At 43.9% G+C, this 27,489-nt stretch overlaps 2 protein-coding genes across 2 annotated transcripts; both read right to left on the bottom strand.

The window, feature by feature from the left end:
- On the bottom strand, positions 1-10,614 carry capgb (capping protein (actin filament), gelsolin-like b). Its single transcript, XM_072376929.1, has 9 exons — positions 10,519-10,614; positions 4,618-4,811; positions 3,604-3,758; positions 2,642-2,800; positions 2,332-2,481; positions 2,056-2,142; positions 1,828-1,960; positions 279-370; positions 1-139 (listed from the first exon to the last, which is right to left on the bottom strand). Exons 2-9 carry the CDS (start codon positions 4,808-4,810, stop codon positions 74-76), a joined length of 1,035 nt encoding a protein of 344 aa, XP_072233030.1. The 5' UTR covers position 4,811; positions 10,519-10,614; the 3' UTR covers positions 1-73.
- A 2,838-nt stretch (positions 10,615-13,452) lies between these two features.
- On the bottom strand, positions 13,453-26,329 carry polr2a (RNA polymerase II subunit A). Its single transcript, XM_072376419.1, has 29 exons — positions 25,980-26,329; positions 25,104-25,236; positions 24,844-24,980; positions 24,535-24,708; positions 24,168-24,449; positions 23,890-24,051; positions 23,550-23,770; positions 23,287-23,419; positions 23,013-23,137; positions 22,637-22,847; positions 22,350-22,559; positions 22,094-22,262; positions 21,909-22,003; positions 21,572-21,775; positions 21,272-21,494; positions 20,987-21,170; positions 20,729-20,900; positions 20,005-20,110; positions 19,559-19,764; positions 19,183-19,446; positions 18,859-19,066; positions 18,677-18,777; positions 18,488-18,592; positions 18,211-18,393; positions 17,917-18,120; positions 17,636-17,822; positions 17,404-17,517; positions 17,159-17,308; positions 13,453-17,023 (listed from the first exon to the last, which is right to left on the bottom strand). Exons 1-29 carry the CDS (start codon positions 26,064-26,066, stop codon positions 15,873-15,875), a joined length of 5,901 nt encoding a protein of 1,966 aa, XP_072232520.1. The 5' UTR covers positions 26,067-26,329; the 3' UTR covers positions 13,453-15,872.
- Positions 26,330-27,489: the final 1,160 nt, after the last annotated feature.

Below are 27,489 nucleotides of genomic sequence, written 5' to 3'. Positions count from 1 at the left end.
TCAGATTCTCTCTGTGTGTCGATGTGCAGCTTGTTCTCGAGTGCAAGATTTGTCAAATGTTCAGGTGAAAGGTTTAGTTCCAGTTCTTGAAGAATTGCTTGAAGATGATGGTCTCTTTCCCCTGTGGCAGAATCTCCACCTGCAGCACAGAGCACATAAACTTTTACTGCCCGTTTCATGCCTAAATCACTTCCACTTTACTGAGATGCAACAGTAACAGAGAGGTTCCTGAGAATGTGCTTGTGATGTTTAATCTCTGCATGAGTCGCAGGCGGCACCTGTGTTTTCATCCTGGGGTACTTCATTTGTTCGATGAAGTTGTCCGCCATCTGCAGGGCCACCCTCTTCTCCTCAGCATTTGCTCCATTTCCTGAAGGTTAGTCAGTAGTTCTCATGAGAGTCTGGATTTCTCTAGAACATACTTATACACAGTTAGCGTTGTAGCGGATATTGTGGCCTGTTTCCCTACTCTCATGCATCGTGAACAGTCTACATGTCCCTTTGGACTGGTACACACACTAAAAAGGATCAGCTTGTGGTGGTTTGGCTCTACTTTCCTCCACAGAGTTGCTGTTAGCTATAGCTCTATACTTTTTTATATGATCAGTAATATAATAATGGGAATTAAAAGATTCATGAATAAACTATAAACAGGTTTACTATGACGCTGCAAAACTGAGGATTGTCAGATTTTTCATGAAAAACAAGACATTTGACAGAAGAACAGAGATGCAATCATAGTCAAGTCAAGTTACTTCAATGATTTACTATTTATATTTAGAAAATATAAGAAATATGATGGCAGTAACACATCATGTGTCCTTTTATTTTTTAAATCCTGCCCATTCCTATAAAATCTCAGCTGCTCATCAGCTGTGGTTACTGTTGTCTGATTGATGCTCCATACATTTTCAGTAGGAGACAGATCTGAACTGCAGGGAGGCCAGTCAAGCCCACTGACTCTGAGTCAATGAAGCCATGCATTGTCCAGCTGAAAATAACCCTGGACTTCTAAGAAAAGACGCTATCTTGATCCAACATACAACTCTGATGCACCCCTATACCATAACCTAACACATTGATAACAGCCTGGATGATCCTTCTTATCTTTGGCACGTAGAACCAGACGTGTCCACTGTCTTTCTGTCCCTCTGATACGAGCTTGAGTCCAGGGAGCTTCCCTCTTGTGTAATACAGTTACGTTTCCAGATGAAGTTGTGGACTGTGTTGAGACTCAGACTCATTCATTTATTTTACAATGTTATTCACTGTAGATGTTGAAAGACATCTTACTTTTTTAACTATGACCCAGTCTTGCTTGGATAAACTTATCTTTGGTTTCTTTGGCGGCTCCTTTTATACCCAATCCTGACACCTGCACCTGTCACTACTTTATCTGCTTGTTTGAACAATCTTCCAGAGCGCTGTAAATAGTGTATTTTCCTATCTTCACCACCTTTTTTTCAGTGTTTTGCTGGCATCAAATTAAAAATCTATTGAAAATGCCTTTCTTAAAAATACAGTTTCTACAGAAAAACAAATGCAAATTTTGTATTACAAGAGGATTTTCCTAAAAATGTTGACTGTGAGAAGAAAAAACACATTCTTTAAAACATTCTTCTGTACTGCTTTGTGTTGTTGTCCTGCTGAAAGACTCGAGACCTTGACCTCACACTGTCATTTATCCTTTTTCACCGTGTTCATTAAAATTTGATTTCAATAGATATCAATTATCCATGGCATCTGACAACTATCATTTTCGTCTGTATGCATATCAGGAGGAACACGACAGCAGGTTTGGGCTCAGGTGTTTTTTCTTCCCCTCACCTTTCCAGACAATGATTTTTCCGTTGGCGCCAATATCCAGAATGAAGCAGTCATCTCGGACCAGCAGCTCCTTGGCGAACGGGCTCTTCTCTGACACCTTGGTCATAGTCATTGAACCTGTCGCATCAGACACCTAAGGTGTGAACACAGACAGGTTTCACTTCATACCACTTTTTACTGGAGATGGGGATTTGTGATATCTTTGCACAAGTTCCGCAGATGAATCACCTTGTAGAGGGACGCAGAGTTGGAAGCATCAGCTTTGCTGTCCTCCTCTGGCGTGCTCTCTGCCAGTGCTGGCATCTGTCCCAGGACCTGCCCAGAAACACCAGAAAAAGAAAGTTCTGAGGATTTCAAATCATTTTTATTGTAATCGCTGACCGGAAAGTCATAGAAATTATTAGGAATAGAGTTCATGAGTAAAATTCTTCATCTAATTCCTTTCAAACATCCAAATGTGATTGATAATTAAAGAGAACACCAAAATTTAAAGTCTGCTTTCACCTTGATCATCTCCTCCGGCTCTTCCCCCTCGTTGGTGTCCACGATGCGTGCTTTCCCGTGTCGGTCTGTGTCTCGGATCAGTGAAGCGATCTCACGCACTTTCTGCTTCTCAAAGATGTTGGCCTGCGATCCGATCCATGACACAATAATCTGCAGAGCAGCGGGTCAGCATCATATCAGCACAACAGACAGAAACAGGTGCCTTTTGAATGCAGGTTGAGTTTCACAAATTGTTTTACTATTTAATTTAAAAATCATTTTGGCTGCACTTGTTGTTTGCTCAGACCCTCTTTCAGATGCTCTATCTCACCTCTCCGAGGTCAAGGATGAAGCAGTCCCCCTTGTTGAAGCTGCTCCAGGACAGTTCCACCTCCTTGGCACGGATGTTTCGCTTCCCTTTGATCTGATACAACCTGTGTACCGTCCCGCCGCCCTGAGGCCTCCTGAAGCCCGACTCCACGCCACCTTCCTGTGAGGGAAAAGGCACGTTCACTGAAGAGCACCGTGGTTTGAATATCTAAGGCATTTTAAGTTTGATGTTAGCATGTTTGCTGGGAAACATCAGCATTAACCTCCATGTTTGTTTTAACAAGCTCAGCCAAGCTACTGTGAAAGTGACACGACGTGAACTTTGTCACAGAAGTCATAAAAAGGTGAGTACTGATAAAACAGACCCACCCTCAACCTTTCAACCTGATCAAACAAACTTAGGTAATTGCTATGGGGTGTAATCCGTGAGGTAAACGTTTCTAATTACAAGGAAGTTTGATAGAAATGATAATTAAGATAATTTTATTGATAACTGCAGGCAGACGGAGACTACGTTATCTGCAAATATATTAATCTCAAGGAATATTATTAATATATTATCAGCAATTCTGATATGTGGAGGTTTTAAGTTAGTTCACAACTTGAACTATGAAACTTAGTTCTTATGGAGACATTTTCACACAGCAGATGAATAATGAAAAGAACATAAATTTAGCTTAAATTTAGCTTCTCCTTCTACATCCTCTATAACAGCAAGTTGTTTAAAATGAGATCTAAAGTAAGTGGGTCTGATTCATGATAAAATTGGATTAATTCCTCCTTTTCTCTTCCTCTATCGAAATTCTGTCTGGTAGTTTTTTCCTCACTGGCTCAAATCTTGGCAGAGGAAGTAAGTTTTCACCCGATAACACATGACATATCACCTTTTCACACATCTCTCTGCTGTTTCCACTCGTTAAAGATCTGACTGTTTCAAGAAGCAGGTCTGTCCTCACTGCTCACCTTGTAGCTGACCCCTCTGGGAAAGAGCTCCATGAACTCTGGCGTCTCAAAGCCCTGAACCTGCCTGTGCTGAACGGGATCGCCGCCAAGGAAGTTGTCCAGCTGGGTGGCCAGCATGGCACATGCTACCTGCTCGTCCCGGGACGACTTCTCACCTGGAACAGAGACGAAAGATTCAACAAACTTGTGGAATGTTTAAAACTATTAGGTCAAATTTTGTAAGAAAAATACACTGCTGAGCTCATAGGCTTTTATCAAGAGTTTGGGGGAGAACACGAGGAGCAACAACCTTGAGAACTACTGGATCTTTGATATCCAAATATCGGACCAAGACACCTCCAGGTTCAACATGTGTAAACAAGAGGAAGAGGAGGGTTCAGAGAGATGCATGCCTGAGCAAAGAGAGTGCTCTCCAAGCCGTGACAATCAGCTTAGTGTTACCTAAGCACCGGATACATGCTGGAAACAAGGGCCACATTTGAGTACTGTAACGGTCCTGCTGCATTTTTAATGGGACCTGCTCAAAAACTATCCCTGCTGCCCCCTCGGGATTCTCTCCCTCTCATCATCGCTCCATCCCTCTTCATGCAGCCTCTTTCCTCACAACAATGCTGCGGCAGGTCAGCGCTGTGTCTCATGTGTCATCACCATTACTGGCAGGGTTATTAGCTTTTCAGCCGCAGCACTGAGCCAGAATTAGGTGTGTAGTATGCCCGCACAATGGTTAGCTCTTTTGTTGGCTGGAGTAAAATAGAAATGGGATAGGCATCCGCTTTCAGGTCTGAAGGATTTAAGTCATGCCACCTCTCTTTTAATCAGAATATCTCATCATCTGAAACTCTGATTATGCCTTTTCTCAAAAAACCTTATGTTGAGTGTGTTTTTTTTAACAGCTTATTTTTTTGCAGGATGCAGCATAACTCAATGTATTTTACACTCCCATTACCCCTAAAAATTGTCAACAATCCCTTTGGGACCTCATCACAAAAGCCAGATCAGCCTCCAGTCTCTCACCTATCCACATGTGGAGGTCGGCTCCCTGCTCGCCACGGTTCTCCAGCACCAGATAGGAGTCTCCATTAAAGAAAGCTCCCACCTCGGAGCGATCCAGCACGACTGCCTTCATCTTTTCCACCCTCCACACCCACAGACCCGGGTCCCGGATCTCTGGGCCGAACTGACCTGGTGCAGGCTTGAATGGGAGCATTCTGCATGGAGAGAAGACAAGAAGCAGACTGGTAAGAAAAAAGGGAAGGAGGCATGTAGACAAGCTTGTGAAAAACCCATGACGCCTGAGTCACACACAAGTCATGAAGGGAAGAACTTGGCTTATACAGGAACTGTAAGCACACGATGTTGTGTCACTACTTGTGTTCATGAGACGATGCTCAGTTTGCCATTGGAATAAGGAGAAGTAAAAGAGGAAGTTAAACCTCTCATGAGAGTAAGTTGACCGAGATTCTGTCGACACGGATAAGTAGACACACAATCCATACTGACAGAAAACTTGGATTGTTGAGAGTTAGGTGGTTTAACTTTATCTGCGCCTCCAAAACACAATCTGCCTTTAAAGGTTGATGAGTGCAATTACACTGCCTCTTAATGACCAAAACATCACCTTTATGCATGCAACGCACAAAAGCAGGTGTGGTTATCTGCAGGCTGCATCATGCCACAGATGAGAATAAGACACGGCATGCCACCTACTCTTTATCTCCACAATAACTCTTTAGAGAGAGGAGAGAGCAGCTGCAGCGCTTTCAGATGTTATTATTAACAGTATGTCAGCCAACCACACGTCTGCCTCTTCCTGCCTACGACGGGTTCCGTGTGCTTTATTTACACGACACAAATAAGTCACCACCACATCATCGCCTCTCACTCTACCACACCAGACTATCATGCTGGTTTCATGAATGGTGTTTTTCATGAGCATTAAAACATCTTAAATCTAATTCAGTAAGATTTTTGAACAAATATTTAAGAAAAAACTCACATTAAAGGAGGAATAATTATGGACATTTGAGCCCTCAGAACTTCCCAAAGAGCTCCCTACAATCCTAACTAACACTAACTGAGCATTAAAACATTCAGAAATGCGAAACTGATTGCAGGACTGTTGTATTAGTATTAAAATTGCCAAGTTATACCAACAAATATGCAACCAAGTACAGGTTGGCAACTAAGTTTGGCTCTCAAATAAAAAAACAAAGCCTCAGAACTTTGCATCTATTACTATTTTTTATTAGTGTCTCCATACAAATACCTTCTGATTTCTGACTCATTGATTCTGCCTCGTATCCAACAACTTAAGTTACATGTGGGCTTTTTTTCTGTAGAATCAAGTCTGGTCTTTCTAATCAGAGTCAGAGTCGTCATGAGTAGGCCAGTCGTTATCACTTATATCTTTGCTGGATTAAGAAGATGTTGTTTCTTCTTCTTCTTCTTTGCAATGCTTTCATGTACAGTTTACCACGGAACACTGAGATTCATCACAAACCTGAAAACGCTCAACTTAGATGGTCTGATTTGTTCTGCTGTAGACTTTGGTATGTTTCTATATACAAAGCAATTCTTGGCTTCCTTCCGCTCCATCTTCTGAAAATGTACAGGCGGTTAATGTCTTCACCCTCAAGACTTACTCCTTCTAACCATCTCTAAAGGTGTTAAGTATGCTGCTCCTTCTCTGCTTGGAATCAGCTGCAGAAATGCCTCAAATCTATGGCAGATGGTTTCATTTATTATTTTTTTAATAAATTACAAAGAGATAAAGTTAACAGTTAAGTCTTTTAAGGAAGCTGAAACTATCTGCTTTCAGCTGTTCTTCATTGTCTTCTTTACAAGGAGAGACAACACAGTTCATCATGTGTTCAGTCTCCCTCTGTTTTTGGAAAACTTGATTAAATAATGAGACTTCAAGCCTTCAGCTACATGTAAAGACCTTCCTGAGCTGGTGGAGTTAGATGGTGGTTCACGTTATGTGATGGAGTTTACTGTCTTTAAGTGTTGAAGGTGCAGTGATGAATAAGTATATTCAAAACATAAAGGGTCATATTTGCTGTGACATCATAATGTTTAGTACAAACTCACCATCACCATACAAAGCCATAACGGTAACTTGAAGGGTTGAGTTGGGTGTAGAACGGAGGGGAGTAACTCTAGTTTATCTATTTATATAGTTACACGGGTCAAGAATACAACTAGATTTACTCATGACATGTTTGACTTTAGCACCAGAGGATTAAAAAAAATGGACCAGTATTTAATTCTAAAATATTTTACATAAGACAACAGTGAGGTATAGTTGCAGTTTTAGCTCTACAGATAAGAATCAAGAGAGTGATAGCGCATGACAACATTTTCAACTTTATCGCAAGCTTGTTGAAGCTATATGAAACTGCTGAGGTATCCTCTCCAGATAAGAAAAGATCTGCAAATTCATGTAGATTGTGACACTTTTTTTTTTTTTACAAGTTTTGACAGTCATAATGATATTACTGGGTTTAAATAAACACCATTCAGGTGCAGCAATCTCTTAACAGTCTATAATTATATAAGCCAGTAAGCAAGTTTATGTTTCAATTTTGCTTGCAGAAAGGCGCCATGCATCACCTGTAAATGATAAAGATAGACTATAAAACAGATTCTTGGCTTGATTATGGTGATTAGAGTCAATGTGGGACAGTGAACTCTCCTTTAATATGTGCTTAAATAAGCACTTGGGCAGTTGAAAGTTGTGAAAATATTGAGAACAGTGGTGCTAAACATCAGCATTATGGTTAAATAAACAGGAAGCCATTGCAGCGGTTCCTGAGTTATGCAATTATCAAAATAAGATAAAAAGAGATATGACAGCTCACCAAAGTGAATATCTGAACACATGCAATACGGCAACACAGAGGGGGAAAGGAGCTAAGAGAGCAAGGAAACAGAAAGAGGGCCCGAATCAACACATACAGGGGCCCCTGGGTTAAGGTTACAGTGCGTGGAAAGCCTTGGACAGAGTACAGAAAAAAAGCCCCGGTCCACTTAACTGTATGATCTCCTCTGGTACCTCCGGCATGCTGTCTGACTCCGGCTCCATTCTGCGTGTCCACTGAAGTGTGTGTGTGTGCTGTGTGTGTGTGAAGTTGTAAGGTATTGAGAGGCCTGCCGTGGAGAAGTGTTTGAGCTCACCTAGCCTGGTTAGCTTATATGTGGGAGGAAACTGGAGCCGGAGTGATGAAAGCCTACCTGTGGCCTGTGGATAGGGCGCCGTGTAGAGGGGGTAGAGTCGGGTTCCTGGTTCCTTGCTAAAGCTAAACACTAGGATGATCATTCCTGCAAGAGAAAGCTCCTGCATCGTTCTATTCATTCTTCCCTCATCTCCTGATTCACCCAAGTCTTGCACGTTGACAGGAAAAACACTTACAAAGCTGGATTAAACCGGGATATCACAAGCCCCCAAATATGCAGGCGAATCGCCCTTTTTCACCCACACAGTGAACGATTTATTCAATGGAAAAAGAGCCAATCTAAGCCAAAAAGCTAACGGTGACATGCTTCAACAACACAGCAGGTCCTAAAGTTGGGACTATGGCAGGGGCCACTGCACTGAGCACTAAGCTGCTCTATCCACTCCCACACCTTCATCCTCATGAAGACTTTGCGGCCTCTTAAACAAAAGACTTGAGAATGACGTCTACCTTTGTGTGGAAACACTCATATGAGCTGTATTTCCCTTCTGCTTATGAGCTATTTGTAGGGGTTCAAACAAACGATTTAAATTAGCATTTCAGTTAGAGGACTTGTTGGTTCTCATCAATGCTGCTTGGAGTCGGAGCCGATAAATAGCTGTGACTACGGCAGTCTTTCGACACAGGATTTAACGCAGATTAAACACTTTCCTATTGCACTCAAAATGAGTTAGTACTTGTATGCAATTGGATGTCGTCGAGCACAGTGTTTCCCAATCCTAGTCCTTAAGGCACCCCACCCTGCATGTTTTCCATGTTTCCCTGCTCCAGCACACCTGATTCAAATGATCAGCTCGTCATTAAGATCTGCAGTGGCCTGATAAGGAGCCATGCATTTGAATCAGGTGTGCTGGAGCAGGGAAACATGGAAAACATGCATTTTGAAAGCATCCAGGTTTCCGGTGCATCGGCTCTGCTTTTCAGACCAGTCACTGCATACATTGATTTTTAAATATATAGTCTACACTTTATTAAAATATCCACTGTGAACCTTCTTGGAAAATTCACTCTCATTCCAAATCATATTATGGTTCCCAAGAGTCATCTAAGTTTGGGTGTGAGATGAGCCTTTTTTTAGTTGTATTGATAAATGATCAAAGCTCAGAAACATGGATGATCAGACTGATGACTAATTGTATTTTTTTAAATCCACAGAGCTTGAAAGGTGATTGCATAAACTAAGTTTTCGTAACTATACAATTCTTTTTTTGGAGCTTCCAATATATTCAAATGTTTTCTTTTATTTGCATTTGTTTTTGTTAGTAAATGCCAACAGACATATGAAATATGGAATATTTGTTTATTCCATTACATGAATATCTTCTTCAGTTTAGGGCTCTTTGTAGGTCTGGATCTAAAGGTACTTGTCCCAAAGCAAATCTTCAAAATTACATCAAAATAGTTTTTAAGCATAGTTGCTCTCATAAGAATTTTCAGATTTACAATACAGCTTTTTATTTGAGAGGTCTGCAGTTTCTCATATTTAGAGTAAATTTAGATGTACACTTATTTTCACGGCCTCATTTAAAGAGTAATTGAATCTTTATTCTCGTTAACATATATTATTCAGTATAGTCATCTGAACAGATATGACAACGAGTCTTAATCTGAGTTTTGATAAGGTTACAGAAGGGAAAACAAGGCAGCCTGAGTGAGCAGAAGATGAAAAGATGCCCTCTTGAACGGGTCTGCTGGAGCGTTAAGCGGTGTCTGGTTGGATGGAGGAGAAAGCAGGCAGAGAGGGAAACAGAGTGGACGGAGGAGTTCAGGTGGAGAGACGAGGGCACAGATAGGCTGCAGGGGTCACTGAACCAATCAGTCTCTCATGCGTTGTTGAGCACGCAGAAATTTAAGATCAGACAATATGCTCAGAGCAGCAGGCGTGGAGAGACTCAAGAGCAATCTATTGCTTGATCAGCATGAGTGTTTGCATGGCTGGGTGGACGGTGTGTGGTGCAATAACAAGACTGAAATCAAGACAGAGGCACAACAGAATGATGCAAACAGGGAGAAACTGACAGGATAAAGAAGCAAATGGGAAGCAATTGAGACAGAAAGCATCATATTCATGTTGAAATACACTACTGCAGGTAACAAGAACATGTGAGACCTCGGTTCCTGTTCTGAAATATTAACTTGTTCAGCCCCAGGAGTCTGTCTGTGGCTACTACTCGGAAATTACATAAAAATGTGTTTCCCTGCAGTTACAAACTCTGTGTAAACCATCGTGGTGTCAAAATAAATCTAACACTTGAGCGACTTTGTCAGAGCCACATCAAACCGGATGTTCCCCTCCTGTCTGGTGTTAAAGACGTGAAAGCAGCTTCAAACTTATGAACTTTATCACAACTTTGAGGCTGCTTTATTCGGCTTCCTAACTTTAGGGACGTTGTGAAACAACTGCAAATACGGTGACGTGTAGCAAATGAGACAAGGAAGGAGTGATTGGGATTTTCCTACTGATAACAGGGAGGTGTCACAGGATATAAGGAAGAAAAGATGCCTGTTGAAGAAATGAAACTGAAGAGATTCTTCAGATGCTTTCACGAAAAGGGATGTGGTAAGTGAGCAGGGGAAAAATACAAGTGTTAGGGGGGAAGTGAAAAGACAAAGCAAGAAAAAACTGTGGGCTCGTGCAACAAAGTTAAAAAATAAAGACAAAGCTCCTGTTCAGACTTACCTTGGGAAGTGAGTGGCGGCGACACGAAACACGTCTGAGCAGAGACTGGAGAGGAAAGCAGTGATCCGATTAGAAACACGTCCCTAAACACACAAATTCTTTCACCCACACACACACAAGCATTTCCTGCCTCGGCCTGCTGCAGGCACAGCCCGCCCCTCTCACTCAAAAAACAGAGAAAATAAGAGAAACCTCCCTGAATCAGGGCTGTAAGTAAAGGAAGCATTCAAATGTGAACTGGATCTGCTTTGCCAAAGTCATCGTTTAGCTGAAGAAAGCGGTGGACCAGCTCCTCTTGAATTCTGATTTATTCACTTTTAAGTTGTCTTCTGGAAGCAATGAGAAGATCTGGAGTGAGAATTACAAAAGAAAGGGGATATATTGTTCTTTTTGTCTAATATGTTTGTAAGAATAAACAAAAAAGTTCCCATAAATCCATATTCTCTGTCTTGAAGGATTAACTCAATGACTCAACAGCCTGTAGGTAAATGTCACCATGGGAACAAGTCCAAACACAGTGTTAGTCATATTTCTCCCATCCTTCTATGAGGTCACACCCATGAATGCGTGTGTAATGTGTTGTATAAGATTTTACAACGTGCCCTTTGCACAGTTTTACCAGTGTCAGGCCAGGCTGAAACCGGTGATTCATCTTTTCACTGACGGGTGAAGAAAACAGGAGCAAACACTTACATCTGCATCTGCACAGATGTGCTAGCATAAAGACTCCAGGCTGACTTTACTTGTTCAGGGCGCAGCTTTCACAGCTTTCAGTTTAGATGATAAAAAGACACAGAAATGATCAAAATTCCTGCCATGACTGATATGATTAGTGTTGGTAACTTTAAATTCTGGGCTGTTTCTTTGGTTAGTTGTGAGTTGAAATGATCAAACTGATCTGGTGTTTTTTCTCTGTTCGGAGGTTTAGTTCAGAAAATTTAGGTGAGCAAAGATTAGTGATTGGAATTTAAAGTCTTCCTGAATCAAATTAAAGTCATGACTTACTGGAAAAGCGGATGTATAAATAAAAGATCTCCCTCCATGTTGGAGGTCAAGCTGAGGTCCTCGACCACAGGCCGAGGTATCTCAGCTGTTTCTATGGAAACTGTGCTCCCCTGGACAGAGATCTCTGATGTTGCTCCCGGGATCTGAAGGATCCACTCTCCCAGTTTGGGGGCCATGGCCCCGACTGCTCCGATTATCACATGCACTCTGCTCAGCGTGCACCCGGGGTCCTGTGTGATGTCCTTGTTTGGTTTTTAGTTTTAAAGTGATTGAAGGAACCATATTGACTGAATCCTGTTGAAACAATAATCTCTGTCTCTTCTCTCAAATCATTTCTTTAAACTCCAAACATTTCGGTAGGTTAGTCACTCATAGTGATGCAAACCATTGAACTGAATGTAATATAACTCAAAGTGTACTTTACAAGTTATAACAGCTTGCTGGTGGTACAACTATATTCATTTTGCATAGAAATTCAGGTAGTTTAATCACTTTTGGGATGTTTAAATGCAGCTAAGTACCCAAACTAACATTTAAGGCCCATTTTCTGTTGTTTCTGGTTTACAGGGCTGCAAAGGTGGTGCAAGAAGGCTCCTTTTCCCATGGGGCAACAGAGTGGGCATCGCTGTGATAGTGAAGCAGCATCACAGGAGAACGTACCCAGGTAAGAATCGCCATGGCTGCATTTTAGCAAACACTCATGAACTCAAAACCTATTTTCTTGTGATCTGTGAACTTTTTGAGTGAATTCATCCGTCATAAAAGACAAAACTAACTAATGCCTATCCATGGTTATGTATGAGCTGTGAACAAGTGTGTACTTTTTGCCATGAGCTCAGCTGAACGACTTTTCTTTGCATCATGTTTTGTTATGTTTTTCTGTCACATGTCAGAATCAGAAAGTAGTTTGAACTACTTTTAGCTTCAGATTCTCTGAACAGTTCGACCAACAGGCTCAAAACTCATGTGCAGATGAAACTGTGAACGAAATTTAAGACGAGATGCCAAAGTTTTCAAAGATAACTCAAAATCACCTCAGTTTAAATGCTTCATTTGATGGTCCAGTGATGGCTGATTTGATTTAATATCCAACTTATTAACCTTAAAGATATTTGTGGTGAATGTGAGCAAAACATTACAGGCTCTGTGTGATGAGGTGCAGACTTCTCTGTGTCCAAAGCCAAATCTCATGGGATGACCTTTAATTTAAGGCCTAAAGTTCAAGTTTCATGTTGACTTGTTTGTAGCTTCTCTTTTTCCTATTGTTTTTTAAGTAGTCGCTTCTGCTTTTGTGGTTTTGTCGTGGCTGAAAGATGAAGTTCGGTTTAAATCAAAATCAGCCTCCAATCTGCATTGTTACTTCTCAAAGCTGACCTGTCAAACTTCCAGAAAATTAAACTTCCACAGGTGACTGATGAGTCAAGTCCTGTCAGCCGACAGGTGAGGTCACAGTGAACTGAGAGCGCCCCCTAGAGGAAAGTTTGTGCAGTTTGACATTAAGTCACCTTTGAAAGGCATCAAATTTATTTTTGGGATTGTTTCTCCAATCATTATAGGATAAAGATGAGTTATCAGTTACATCTGTGTTAGAAAAGTTTAAACAAATCACTAATTTGCCCTTAAATTTGAGTGCATCACAAGAAAGAGGCGTTTATACTGTAACTGCTCCAAGTCAAACTAATTCCATCTACTGTATATACTGCTGGATAGTCTGAAATTTGATATTTATAACAATGAAATAAATGTGGTGGAGCAAAAACTAACAAACTCCCATCTCATACGAAGTAGTGCTCTACTGTAAAAATGGGGATTATTACTGAATATCCACATAACGCTGTAGGTGGCTTTAGTTTCACTCTGTTAATCGCTTCTCTTTGGATAAAAACTGTCGGTGTGCTAAACGTGCAGCTGGAATAAAAACAACAGACGTATAGTAAAATTTTTATTCAGTTTTTCCAAGTCAAAAAACAAACAGAACAGAGATACATAGAATGAGATAATGACTTGATTTCTATACAGTGGCAACTTTAAGTTAAACCTTCCTTTACCCCGACGTGTGAAACCTTTCCTCAGCTTGAAACCCTGCATCGCCTTCAGACGCATACTAAACACACACACATACGCACATTCATTCATTTGCCCTGGGAGTCCTGGCAGAGCGGCACACCGTGAGGGCAACCAGGCTGGATGCTAACACTGTGGACAAGATGTGAAGATGTTCGAGACCAACGCCCACAATAGGAGCAAAGTTGCCAATCCTGCTTCCTGTCAAAGGCCAGTGGATGTTTCAATTCAAGACTAAATATTAGACAGTTTTCCCACAAAAATTAGATCATTTTAAGATAAATTTTGTCAGAACTTAACCTAAAATGTTACTGGATGCCTTCCATCTCGCCAGGACTCCCAGTCAGAGCTAATACACAACCCCCCCTCCCTCTCTCCCTCCCCCCCTCCCCATGATTCCCCTCAGCACAGGTACATACGCGTGTAGAAAAATACATGGAAACACTGATTTCAGACATGAGATTAACTTGTGGATGAAGAGGGAGGAAACCCAGCAAGTTCAGTACATTTAACGCTCAAATGGAACAAGGAAAAAGTCAAAATTTCCATTTTCATTCGGCGCACAAACAGCTCTCAGACAGTCAGAACTTGTTAGAGTCATGTTGAAAAGAAGGTTCACTCTATTGTAGTGGGTAAGGTTTTCTACTAATAAAAAAAAAAAAGGCCCAAAAGTGCTGCTTCTTTGGACGATTCCTGCTTGAAAAAAGAAAATTAAAAGAGAACAGCCTCACTTTTTTTTTTTTTAAAGAAAAGACCGACAAGGACAAACGTTTCCCTCGGACGTCCCAAAAAGTAAAAAAAAGAAAAAGAAAAAGGCCAAACTCTCAAACCTTTTGAGAGAAGCAACACCGCAGCCTGGTGGAAGAAAGCACTATGTTTTAACTGCAAGTAAAAAGAGCAGCTGTGGTCATGGCAACAATTCTGACCTATGAGAAGAAGACGGGTGTCCTGCCCCTTCATCCACAGAATATGAACATGAGCCTCCTGCAAACAGGTCTACAAAGTCACCAAAAAGCAAAAATGTAATTCTTAATTTTCTCTATTTGTATTCATACAGAATAGTAGTTAACTGTCTTAAATAAACCAAATAGTCCGAATAAACCTGCGTACACCTCAGCTATCAGAAATGGGACAAAGATTAGCAAAACGTGGGAGGGATGATCAAAATGTAATAACATGTGCTACTTAAGCAAAACGATGCAAACAATAACAAAAGCAGCAACATCAAACTATTATCCCTCATCCATGAGTGCCTCCCACATTCAAAATCAGAGACAAGAATAATTCTGACTACTTTTTTTAATAGAAATCTTTTTCCCCAGAGTCGAGGGAAGATTATCATCTGAAAAAACAAACAAAAAAAAGTTTTTCTGCTTTTGATGGACAAGTCTCCAAAATGGTAGAGAACAAGAGGATGCTGGTGGGTGTTTTCATGACATCTTTCAGGTTTCTGGGGTGTGAAGGAGGAAGAGGGGGGGGGAGGCGATGGGTACATACATCTATGTAGTTTGTTCAGACTCAATTGTCTTCCCTGCAAACCAGTTTCTCTCTCCTTTCATGTGTGCATTTCTGCTGATGATCCAAGATTTTCTCCGTCAGCCGAGACCCAAATTAACATCCACAAAATGCCCCAGAATCTGGCAGCGGCTGTTTTAGAAAAGCAGCCAAAGGTCTAAGGAGGAACACCTTTGTGAGATATGGGGTAAGCCATCTCTAACGCGCACTTTCTTTGACAGCTTGTGTTTTTAGTGATGAATACGATCCACTGAGCTGCTCGGAGAGGCTTTTGGCAACAGGTACTCTGTCCAGGAACTACACAACCAACATTTAGAGAATGAGAGAGAGACTGGATGCAGGTCACTGAAGTTAAAAAGGGAATTTTCCACCCCCTTAAATGTTCACATCTTCCTCTCCTTTTCATTTTCCTCTGAGGATTCTCAGTTTTGCTTCAACACCCCGTATTAAAACTAAAAAAGAAAAGAAAAAAAAAACTATTTCAAAAGGCAACCTTTTTTTTTTCCTTCAGGCAAAGCTGTTCAAGTCTTTCACATAACAGTTTTGAACATTTCTGAGGGGGTTAAAGGTGGGAGGGGAGAGGCAGCTCTTAAATAAGATGGAGGCACAGTTCCCAGGCTGTGAATTCCCTCGTAGAAAACGATGACAGTCGGGACGCTGTGGCTCGACGCACCGCCACCTCCAGCTGGTTAAAGGGCGCTGTCCTTCAGGTGTGTACCACGAGGGGACCGTTTCTTCAGCAGCCCCCTCTTCTCCTCCTCTGCGGCTCATCAGTTGTTCTCCTCGTCGCTGTCGTCGGGGCTGATGGCCGGGCTGTAGGTGGGTGAAGTGGGGCTGTACCCGGGCGAGGTGGGGCTGTAGGTGGAGCCTTTGGGACTAGTTGGCGAGTATGTAGGAGACGTGGGGGAGTATTTGGGACTGGTGGGGGAGTAAGTCGGGGAGGTGGGAGAGTATTTGGGACTGGTGGGGGTGTAGGTGGGGGATGTCGGGGAGTAGGTTGGAGAGGTGGGGCTGTATTTTGGAGTCGTCGGGGAGTAGGTGGGAGAAGTGGGCGAGTACTTTGGTGACGTTGGGGAGTACTTCGGCGAGGTGGGGGAGTATTTGGGGGAGGTGGGGGTGTACTCTGGCGAGCTGGGGCTGTAGGAGGGTGAAGTTGGGGTGTATTTGGGTGAGGTGGGGGAGTAAGAGGGCGAGCTGGGGCTGTATGAGGGTGAGCTGGGTGTGTAAGTGGGCGACTGTGGGGTGTAGCGTGGACTGGACGGGGAGTAGGACGGAGAGGTGGGGGAGTACGAGGGAGAGGTGGGGGAGTAGTTGGGGCTGGTCGGGGTGTAGTTGGGGGAAGTTGGGGAGTATGAAGGCGACGTGGGGGAGTACGAGGGGGAGGTAGGGGAGTAACTGGGGGAAGTGGGGGTGTAGTTTGGCGACGTGGGGCTGTAGCTTGGGCTGGTCGGGGAGTAGGAGGGAGAGGTGGGGGAGTACGAGGGGGAGGTGGGGGAGTAGGATGGAGACGTGGGAGAGTAAGAGGGCGATGTGGGCGAGTAGGAGGGTGAAGTGGGGGAGTAGCTCGGCGACGTCGGGCTGTAGCTCGGTGACGTCGGGCTGTAGCTCGGTGAGGTGGGAGAGTAAGAAGGAGACGTGGGGGAGTACGACGGGGAGGTGGGGGAGTAAGAGGGTGACGTTGGGGAGTAAGAAGGAGATGTGGGCGAATAGGAAGGAGACGTTGGGGAGTAACTGGGCGAGGTGGGTGAGTAGGAAGGAGATGTCGGGCTGTAGTTGGGGCTGGTGGGAGAGTAAGACGGAGAGGTGGGGGAGTAAGAGGGTGATGTTGGGGAGTAGCCTGGGCTCTGTGGGGTGTAGCCTCCTGGAGAACGGGGCTCGTAGGCGGGGGAGGTGGGGGAGTAGTTTGGTGACATAGCTCCACCTGCAAAGGAAAGAAAAACCCTTTAGCGTTGAACTGTTTTCCTAATATTCAACACTGCCACCACACGACAGTTCTGTGATGTCCTGGTGGCTCATTAGGTGTGAGAGACACTAACGTAGGAGCACAGCGTCTAACCTGGGGATGGGATGTACGGGCTGGCAGGTCCTGGAGATCCAGGAGAGCCAGGAGTGGGGGACCAGGCTGGGGAGTAACCAGGAGAGAAGCCACTTGCGTCTGATGCCGCGCTGGGAGAGAAACCTGCTGCTCCAGGGGTCATGCCGCTTCCTGGGGGACAAAAGAAAAAGGAGGCAAATGTCAGTGAATGAGAACCACCTGAAGAAAAAGCCAAAAATAAAAATAAAGTGGGTATATGCGCTCACCAACACTGGGGGACCAGGCGCCGTAGGCTGGGGTGGCCCCTGTGTTCCACGGGGTCATCGCAGGGGACATGCCGCTCATGGGACTCGGCACAGAGCCAAAGAACATCCCAGTGGCTGCAAATGGAGCAAAACTGGTCATAAACATCACGTCTCTTGAATCATATCCACCATTATTACGTAGTATGTGTTGGATCTGATTTTCACTGTATCCAACAGATATTTCTCCACGTACGTCCAGCCACGCTGATGCCCGGTATGTTTGTGGGGATCTCCATGCCGTATTTGCACTTCTCTGCATCCAGCAGCAGGTCGAAGCACCCGGTCCCTGCTGGGGCCAACTGGCCCAGCATGATGTTCTCCGATACACCCTTCATCGGGTCACTCTCACCATGTGACGACGCCTCCATCAACACATCCACCTGGAGAAGAGAATAAAGCGAACATCAGAGAGGACTCAAAGTAAAATCAACAACCAACACAAAAGAGGCTCTTTAGCTGATAAAATCCTCGTACCGTCTCCTCAAAGGAACACTTCATGAGAGGTCCTGTGTCTTGACGGTTGATTCCGTGACGTGTGATGGCCATCAGGTGACCGCGGCAGGTCATGGTGTCACACAGAAGAGCCAAGTGACGGTAGTTGACATAGGAACCGTCAAAGGAGATGACGTGGTACAACTCCCTCTCCAGCGCCTTTCGCACAGCTTCAATCCCCAAAACCTTCATAACAGAGAGCAGCAGGAGCTCAAATTAATATAAAAAAAAATAATAATCCAAGTTTCACCGTTGAAACAATTAATGCTTTTATACCGTGAAGATTTCCACAATGTCGTTGGAAGTGGTCCTGACGGGATCCACGTCCTTCTCGCTGAGCACCCTCATGAGGCTCACTCCGTCCGTCTCAAGGATCCACTCCTGCAGGGCCTTGAACTCACCATCTTCAGTGATGATGATCTTCTTCTTATTGTCAGTCTGAGGCAAGTGCATGTAGACCTGAGGGAACAGTTCAGTTTAGTTCATAAAACAATGGCTGGTTTGTAATATCTCACTGCTGACTTTTCTGGTGGTTACATCGTTTATGTGTTACCTTGCTGATCTGCTCAATGCCCTGCAGAGTCATGTCTGTGAGCATGTTGGACTCGATGCACCTCAAGAAGACGTCGTCGTCCATTTTGTCCACCACCTCCTCGTCCTGGACAAGCAAATCAGTTTCTTAGTCACAATGAAAAGTGGGAACGCTGCACTTATCGTCTCTGAGGACACCTTCACTGCCCACCTCTTGGAACTTGTTCTCGTCGCTGTTCATGATTCGGATTCGCAGCACGAGCTTCTCAGCGTTGTCATCATTGAAGATGCAGTTCAGGTCGTCTCCGAAACCTTGGAAAGAAAGCACTTTGCCATGAAGGACGAGCAGCTCGTTTCTGTAAGAACGCTGAATGAAAGAGCCACGGAACCCACCTGCGTTGATCTTCTCTGCGATCTGCTCCATGGTCAGCTTGCGATCAGTCATGTGCTTGCGGTCGAGCTCGATGCGCAGCAGCCACGGTGAAATGCGCGTCACGTCAAAGTCGGGCATCTCGTAGTAGACGTTGACCCACTCCTGGTCCTCGGCCACCACGGTGTTCTGTGGGTTGGGGTCGTAGTAGATGGCCGTGTTCGCAGTGACCTGAGACAAAAGGCTCATTTGTCATCGCAGTTTTTTATCCAAAACGACATTATTTGATAGAAGAAAAGCAAGTGACTGTAGCTTCTTTGGCACTTTGTAAAAACAAAGCTTCGTACTTTGCGCAGCGTGGTGTGCTCCAGGCGACAGAGGATGTCCTTGGCCCTCTCGGCGTCTCGTGCTGCCTGACCCAGCAGGAACACGGTCAGCGAGGGCGTCTTGGGCCTCTTTGAGATGTTGATCAGCTCTTTTAGACGAGGCACACCAAGCGTTACGTTCTTGGCTGACACACCAGCGTAGTGGAAAGTGTTCAGTGTCATCTGGGTGGCTGGCTCTCCCAGCGACTGAGCGGCCAGAGCGCCAACCATTTCACCTGGATGAACCTGGAGCGGAGGGAACAAAGACGCTTTTTTTGTTTCTTAAAACAACAATCGAGGTTAAATGTGTAACTGTGACGCAGCTCAGATGGCTCTAAACCGCGTCTGATAAACATACGATGGATTGGTTGAACTTGGTCTCGATCTCTCCCAGCAGCCACTCGTAGGCTTCGGTAGAAAGGCGGAACTCCTCGGTCATGCGTCTGGAGCAGAGCGTGGAGCGCAGGTGGATGTTAAAGAGCAGCGTGGCGTTCTGCTGGGCCTGTCTGCTCAGAGGATCGTCACCGTTCACAATCACCAGCTTCTTACTCAGGTCGTGAACACCTGGGGATGAAAACAGACGTGCTGACAAACGCATACGCAGCTCCAGACGGTGAAACGGGTAATCCCCGTCATCGCTGTAAGTGATAATCTCTATCCAGCAAAAACAGACTTAGACCGATCTGTTGTACTTGTTATGTGACAGCTTGGACTCAATAGGTGGCTTTACACTGCACCTGAGGTCGGCCACGATCGTCTCTAAGAACTACAAGTGACAACATGCAGTGTCATTCTGGAGCTTACCCTCGACCACCTTCAGAGGATTCAGGTCTGTTGGGGTTCGAGTGTTAATTCGGAAGATCTTCTGAGCGTTCCAGATCATTCTGGCAAGGTTGCATGGCAGCACCACCTGCAGGTAAGGAGAAACATTGCAGAAGATGAGCACTTTTGACTATAGACATTGGATCTACCTGCGTGTTCACAATGCTTAAAAACGCTGGATACTGCTGCCATGAGGCACTGACGTTTATGTCAGACTTTGGAACACAGACCCAAAAAGACGCATTCTTTATAACCTTTTCCTGGAAAGCCTGGACTGAACTGGAATACAAGAGCTGCTCTCTCTGTAAAGTGCTCAACCACCTGAAACTTAGTGAGCTGGTCTCACTAAATAAATTCATGCCATTTTAAACTGAACTGGAGGCAGGTATGAGCAGAATCTATGGTGGTCAATCACTGCGTCTGACTTTGCCTGCAGTCACTGGTGACTCTGATATGTTTTATGTTTGGTTTTGTCATTGTGGATTCTGACGAGAACATGTTTACAGCTCACAGAGTGTGTGTGTGTGTGTGTGTGTGTGTGTGTGTGTGTGTGTGTACTGCTGTGTAACTACAGCTGATCTGAGCTACTGTCTTTCTTGGCCAAAACACTCCTGGGAAAGAAATTTCTAATCAGAAGTTTTGCTCCTTGTTTAAAAAAACCAAACATTTAAAGTCTTAGTGCGTCCATAGATGTGATCACACAGACCTTACTGTCCCCGGTGGGGAAAATGGCTCGCAGGATGTCTCTGTCCTCCTTCATCTTCTCAAACTCCCTCTCCAAAACGCTTTGCACGTGTGCGTTGGTCAGCACGTCTTTCACCACGTCTTCCTGCAGGACTCGCCGCAGTGCGCGCTCATTGGTACAATCAAACTTGAACCTGGATGGATCAAATGAGGTGGTTAAGCCACTGATTCAAAAGGAAAACTGACCGAGCGACCGAGCCTGTGATGGCGAGCCACTTACTTCTTTTCGAAGGCCTTGTGCGAGGGTTTCAGTGTGGCCAGATTTTGGAACTCCACATTTTCTCCTGCCAGGCCGTCCTCACCGTAGCGCAGCTGTACCACCTGGTTGATGGAGTTTCGCACTGTGGCGTCGTACTTCACCATCACAGACTCCATAGATTTGATCAAACGACGCTGGATATAACCTGGAAGTGAGACGGGGACATTTAGCATGTCGGAGAGTAAAAAATCTCGACTAAAACTGCTTTTCGTGTTAACGTTTCGTTCCTATATTGTCTCAACATACCAGTCTCAGCTGTCTTGACAGCTGTATCGATCAGACCCTCTCTGCCTCCCATGGCGTGGAAAAAGAACTCCGTTGGTGTCAGTCCAGCCAGATAGGAGTTCTCCACAAAGCCTCTGCTCTCAGGACCATAGTCGTCTTTAATGAAGTGAGGCAGAGTTCGGTGCTTGAAGCCAAAGGGGATTCGCTTACCCTCCACGTTCTGCTGCCCCACCACAGCAATAACCTGAAGAACGAGGAGAGTCTTGTGATGCGAGCTCTAATCAAAGTTAATTCTCCTTCTGCTACAATAATCGGGCTCACCTGTGAGATGTTAATCTTTGAGCCCTTGGAGCCCGCCACCACCATGGACTTGAAGTTGTTGTACTCAGACAGAGATTTCTGGGCAGAGGATCCCGTTTTGTCACGAGCATCGTTGAGGATACGATTCACCTGGTTCTCAAAGGTTTGCCTCAGGGTGTTACCGGGGGTTGGCTCCAGCTCGTTGTTGTGAGCTTTTTCAATGACCTGGCAAACAGAAAAACAGAGAAATAGAACTTTGGTGACCAACACTTCCGCTGAAAGTCCTGTGAAACAGCTGAGTAAGAATTATCCTGTGTGCTTCAGAGTTGTTCGAGACCATCTAAAATATTGTTCTTACCTCTATCACATCCTGTTTGGCTTTCTTGATGGTATTCTGGATGTCAAGGTACGTTTTGGCATCAGCGATGGAGTCACCAATACCGATTGAATGACCTGTAGACATAACAAAAACCAGACAATGTCAAAGATATAAAACTATCTAATCAAAAAGCAAATAAGTTCCGTTAATGCAAGAGTTCTCACCTTCAATGAGTAGCCAGTTGTTGACCACTGTCTGAATGTTAGAGTAGAAGAGCCTGGTGATGTCGTGGCCCATCTCCAGGTAGGAGATGTGGACGAGGGAACCAGCTGAAGTCCCCAGAGACTTCTTACACAGGATGCCCATGATCAACTCTCCATTCTCCACTATAACCTACGTGAGGGAGTGCATTCTATGGTTAAGTGCCTTGTAGCCAATTTCCCCTCTTAAAACCATGTATAAGAACCCTTTGTTTTGTACCTTGGTGTCACCAGGAGAGATGTGTTTGTAAGGCCCGCTGTCCTCCTCGTCAGGGTGGGTGCTGTGCGTTCGGATCACATTAATGTGTCCTGGAATGATAAGGCTGAAAACCTGCTTGCCTGTCCACAAAGGCCGAGGTTTGAGGATAGCGGGCTGAGGCATTTTCCCGTCCCAGGTGGAGAGGAACATAAGGAGGTTCATCACTTCACCCTGTGATGGGGAATGAGTGTTGATTTAAGTGCCTTCAATGCAAGAAAAAGCCCAATCTTAAGAAACAATCTCCTTACCCGCTCTAAGAAGACATCTCTTTTGGTGAATTTGCGAACAGCCGTAAGAGTGTCCTGCACGATACCCATGACTGGCCGATTGGACTGAGGGGTGACAATCATACGTGGGACCATGGCCAGCTCCTGAATCTCTGCCCTCGTCTCAAGGGACTGAGGCAGGTGGAGATTCATCTCATCCCCGTCAAAGTCAGCATTGTATGGGGTGGTGACACTGAGCAGATACAAGGAGAAGGGATGTTAGAGAAGCTACACCAAACATGCGGTTCTTCACAGAACCGTGAACACAGGTGAGCGTTACCACCAAAGACATGGAGGTCACAGATATTTCTTTTTTAAAGTTTCTAAAAGCTGGTTAGGTCCAGTACTCATTTGGTACCTGAGGTTGAGTCGAAAAGTGGACCACGGCAGAATCCGAACCCTGTGCCCCATCATAGACATTTTATGTAGCGTAGGTTGACGGTTGAAGATGACGATGTCCCCGTCGCACATGTGTCTTTCCACCTGAAACAGAAATGAACAACTTTAGCCTGAAACAAAAGAATCTTTTAGAACCATGTAAAACAGTCCAGCTGACACATCTTGCTTGTGAACAAATAATATCCTCCAAGTTTAAATTGTGTCTTATCATTTTTCTGCATCGTTTATCTTGCCTTGTAGCCTATCTGCAGATGAAGGTCACTTGGCTTCGGATGGAATCGCAGGTCAATTCGGTCTCCGTTGTCACGGATGATGTATTTGGCTCCAGGATACTGGCTGTTGCCTCTTCGTACGAGCTCTTGCAGTCTAATAAATGTCATCAAAATCAATTAGCTGACATTCAGCTTGGATCCATCAGCTTTCCCAGAGTACTTTTGTTTCTCTTTTTATTTTTTTACACACTGGACGAAGCTTGAACTGACAACTACTGACATACCTGTCAATATTAAAGGGTGTGACGATTTCTGGGAAAGTCATGTTGGCTGCGATGGATCGTGGAACACCCACTTGGTCGATTTGGAGGTTTGGGTCTGGCGTGATGACAGTTCGGGCAGAGAAATCCACACGTTTACCCATCAGGTTACCCCTCACTCGCCCCTCCTTTCCCTTTAGTCGCTGCTTAATGGATTTGAGAGGACGGCCAGACTTTTGCATTGCCTGTGGGAAAAAAGGATTGTTTTGAAGTAAGCATCAAAAATACAATATGTATTAAAAAAATAATAAACTGACTCACAGTAGTAGCAGAAATCTAATTGCACCATTAAATATGCACATACCCTTGGCAGGCCTGGCAATTCGTTGTCCACCATGGTGGCCACGTGGAACTGAAGCAGCTTCACATCCTCAGCGATGACGTGCGCCGCCGCACCGCTCTGCTCGTTTCTTCTCAGCTGGTTGTTAATCTTGACGATGTCAGCCAACTTGTGGGTCAAGTCATCCTTTCAAACAGGGAGTCAATTCATAATTTGTCAGTCGCATAATATTATGTTTTACACAGAATAGATGCATTTACATATACAGTAATAAGAAAAGAAAAAACGTCATATCACTTTACCTGGTTGCGAGCAGAGCCCTGCATGACGACAGCGGGCCTCACAGCCAGTGGAGGTACAGGCAACACGGTTACAATCATCCATTCTGGTCGGGCAAACTTAGGGTCCATACCCAAGATTACGTCTTCCTCATCCGAGATGCGCTTGAAGATCTCATGCACACGCTCAGGATTGAGCAAGATTTTCTTTTCCTGCGAGTCTTCATTAACGTGCTTCCACTCAGCATACAGCTCCAAACCAGAGCGCCGGATACGTGGCTGGTAGCGCCCACAGCCACCGTGGCCCTTAACATTAAAATTGAAAGATGAGTAAGAAAGCAGGTTGAGGCGTGAAGTGACTGTTAACAGTTGAAATATTTGTTAGCCGTACCTTTTCCTTGGTAATATCCTCCTCTGTCTCCTGCTGTTCCATTCCAAATTTGTTGTCCATCTCCTCTCCCCCTTCGCAGATATTTTTGCCTTTGCAGAGCTCGTAGACGTGGGTTAAACGCTTCCTCGGCTGCCCTTTGGATTTCCCAAGGATGTCCTTGATCTTGGGATTGTTCTATGTTTAAAAGTAATGGGAGAAATGAATGCATCACAAATTGCGAAGGAAATGGACAAGGACTGTAATGAGACATTTTTGAGAATATATATTAGGTTTCATCAGTATGAACTATAATATGGTAGAAATACTTACTGAATCCACTAATAACTTGGAGCAGAAGAAGCAGACACATCGGAGAACCTTCATTATTTTTGCTATGAAGCCAACGTGGAAAACTGGTTTTGCCAGTTCTATGTGCCCAAAATGACCGGGGCATTCGGTCATGTTGCCTGATGACACAAACGGCATTTAAATTAATAAGATCAGATAGGGACAACAGCTCCCAGGTTAATTCATCTTAGCATAAAATGCTAATAGAATGCTGAATGCTAATAAAATGCTAAACACTTTACCTGCACATGTCTGACATCTCCCACTGCGTTCTATGACCCCTTGTCTTGGGTCCATAAGGCCACCAAGTTTAGGACGCCCTCCTTCAGTTGTTTCGGGGTATTTGATTCCCCCTTCAGTAACCGACATCCGTTTCTGAGAAGACACAATACAGCAGATGCTAGTAAACCAAATAATTTACCACTGCAACTAAACTTAAATAATTGACATACAATTCAAACAAGTTATACGTAAATATAAACTTTCCTTAAATATTCATCCACATCACTGACCAGATCTTAATTTCATTAAACAAACCATAAAAACTTACGGCAAGTCCACATGTGGACAAACCAAGGTGCTAATATAGAACTGCAAGCTAACTTTTACTTTTCATATACACTACATCTTGCAGATATCAATTATCGGTAGAAAAAAAAATAACATGCATTTCTGACGTTATTCAAATTACATTTTATTCATCAATCGTGTCAGAAAACAGATCATAAGTACATTGAAATCAGTAAATAACTCAAAACTCGTGTCCATAAGTTATGTCTACAAAGTATTCAATAACTTGACTTAATTGTGGGCCTAAATGTCATATTACAATAATAAACAAGGGGTTTAATTCATGTGATTGCATGGATCATTTTAGATAATGTTGTGCTTAAAGTTTTTCGAACTTCCTGCAACATGCTAGTTAGCTCAAGCTCCAGCTCGACTCAGCTAGCTAGGCTAGGCTAACAGCAAGATCCCCCACTTGTGTAGAGAACCATGTATTTGTCATACATGTTAAAATACTCGATCAAAATATAAAATGTATGACTAATGTATGATGTTTGAGAAAATTCATAAATTAAAAATAAAAATCCCACCACCCCAAACAGAAAACCTACAAGCTCATCTGGGCTGATGATGCCGAACTGAACTCTCTTGATCGTGCGCAATGGGCATGCGCTGTCGCCGGAGGGCGGTCCATGCATCCTGTCTATTCAAAGAGACGCGTTCTTCCTCGGCACGCCGCTTTGTGAGCAGGAACAGCCTTTAAATTGTCACCACGGTTCTGGTCAGGCCGCCAACGGTGACCGGAAAGTCTCCGAAGGCGATAGTCCAAGGACCTCTGCTGTCGGTTGCCTTTAGAGCGCACTATTTATGTTTATATCCTACATAAACTGACTACTACCTACTCCCCTCCCTTTTTCCGATTTACACTGTGGAGCGCTCTCAGCGCTACTGACTGTCGAGGTGACCAACGTTCGTTTATATAGACTGAGAGCTTACTACGGGGTTGTCCACACTGGAAAACAGGGACCGACTATTCGGAGGGTGGGACATGAAGCCGTGTAGTAAAACGCTCATTGGCCATTCAAGAAAGTTATATGAATATTTAATTTTATCATACGTACAGCCAATTGGAAAGCACGTTTATTTCGTCAACGAATCAAAACAATAGGCGGGCGTTGATTTAATCTAAGCTAAATCCTATTGGGTTTATTAAAAGCGAATAGGCGGTACTTAGTATATTTTGCATGCAAACTGTAAATATTCAATCAGAACTATCTTGATTGGTCCTTTTCATTGTTAATATTCAGCAGTGGGAAAGAGAGACCCAATGGCTACGAAGAAACTATCCTTATTAGAATAATTTTAACAAAACCCACCCTTTTTCCGACATTTGCCGAATTTGTCCGATGCAACTTTCTTCCCTCAGAGCAAAATTAAAAAAAATCTCTGTTCCCCCGTTCGTTTCGCTCTGGATCAGCCTGGGCTCTAAGAAAAGAGGCACAGAGCTGAGGCCTGTTAAGGGCTTTGATTAAACTTGGGAAAATTGTCGAAACGCATAATATTTCCACCGTTAAACATACTACAATGGACTATTTTTGTAGTTATTTTAAAATTATGTTAACTTTTATTTTTTTCCCTGAAGTGCATTTTTGGATTTTTGGGACTTTACTGCAAGCATCGGACTCGAGTGCGACGGATGGCCGACCAGTGGACTGGATTTTCCGCATGCCCTATAGGAAATTCTGGGGGAAGCCTTGACTGTTCATTTAACGCTTGTTTTTCAACAGGGTTTGGTCATTTTGACAAATGCGTGTTTCATGTATGATTTATTTCAGACTGTATTGCTGATGTATTTTACATTTTTACTATTTTTGTAAAAAGCGGCATTATTACCATAGGCCACGTTTCGAAATCGCTGAGAAGTAATGGTTTTGGCGGTTGAGTGATTTTTATTTGAGGATTCAGATATTCGTGCAGTGACCTAAACTACTAAAAATTATTACGTGAACAACTCATCTACAAGTCGGCTGGTCATACGAGTATAGATCTTTTAGAAATATATCACTGTTGACGTTTGGCTGTCGCGCATTAGCAACCTGGCTAAAGCTCGGACGAGCTAAA

The sequence above is a fragment of the Leuresthes tenuis genome, unplaced genomic scaffold (assembly GCF_036924035.1).
Source record: "Leuresthes tenuis unplaced genomic scaffold, fLeuTen1.0.hap1 SCAF_22, whole genome shotgun sequence".
In the NCBI taxonomy this organism is placed as follows: domain Eukaryota; kingdom Metazoa; phylum Chordata; class Actinopteri; order Atheriniformes; family Atherinopsidae; genus Leuresthes; species Leuresthes tenuis.
This window is presented reverse-complemented; position numbering and strand designations above follow the sequence as displayed.

Coding starts and splice junctions, on each gene's coding strand:
- capgb (XM_072376929.1), bottom strand. CDS start 4,810: ATGCTCCCATTCAAGCCTGCACCAGGTCAGTTCGGCCCAGAGATCCGG. Junction 2,482..2,641: donor TCATCCTTGACCTCGGAGAG/GTGAGATAGAGC, acceptor GCTGCTCTGCAG/ATTATTGTGTCATGGATCGG. Junction 371..1,827: donor AAAAATCATTGTCTGGAAAG/GTGAGGGGAAGA, acceptor ACTAACCTTCAG/GAAATGGAGCAAATGCTGAG.
- polr2a (XM_072376419.1), bottom strand. CDS start 26,066: ATGCATGGACCGCCCTCCGGCGACAGCGCATGCCCATTGCGCACGATC. Junction 20,111..20,728: donor TCCCCACCGGGGACAGTAAG/GTCTGTGTGATC, acceptor CCTTACCTGCAG/GTGGTGCTGCCATGCAACCT. Junction 18,593..18,676: donor ACGAGAACAAGTTCCAAGAG/GTGGGCAGTGAA, acceptor TTGCTTGTCCAG/GACGAGGAGGTGGTGGACAA.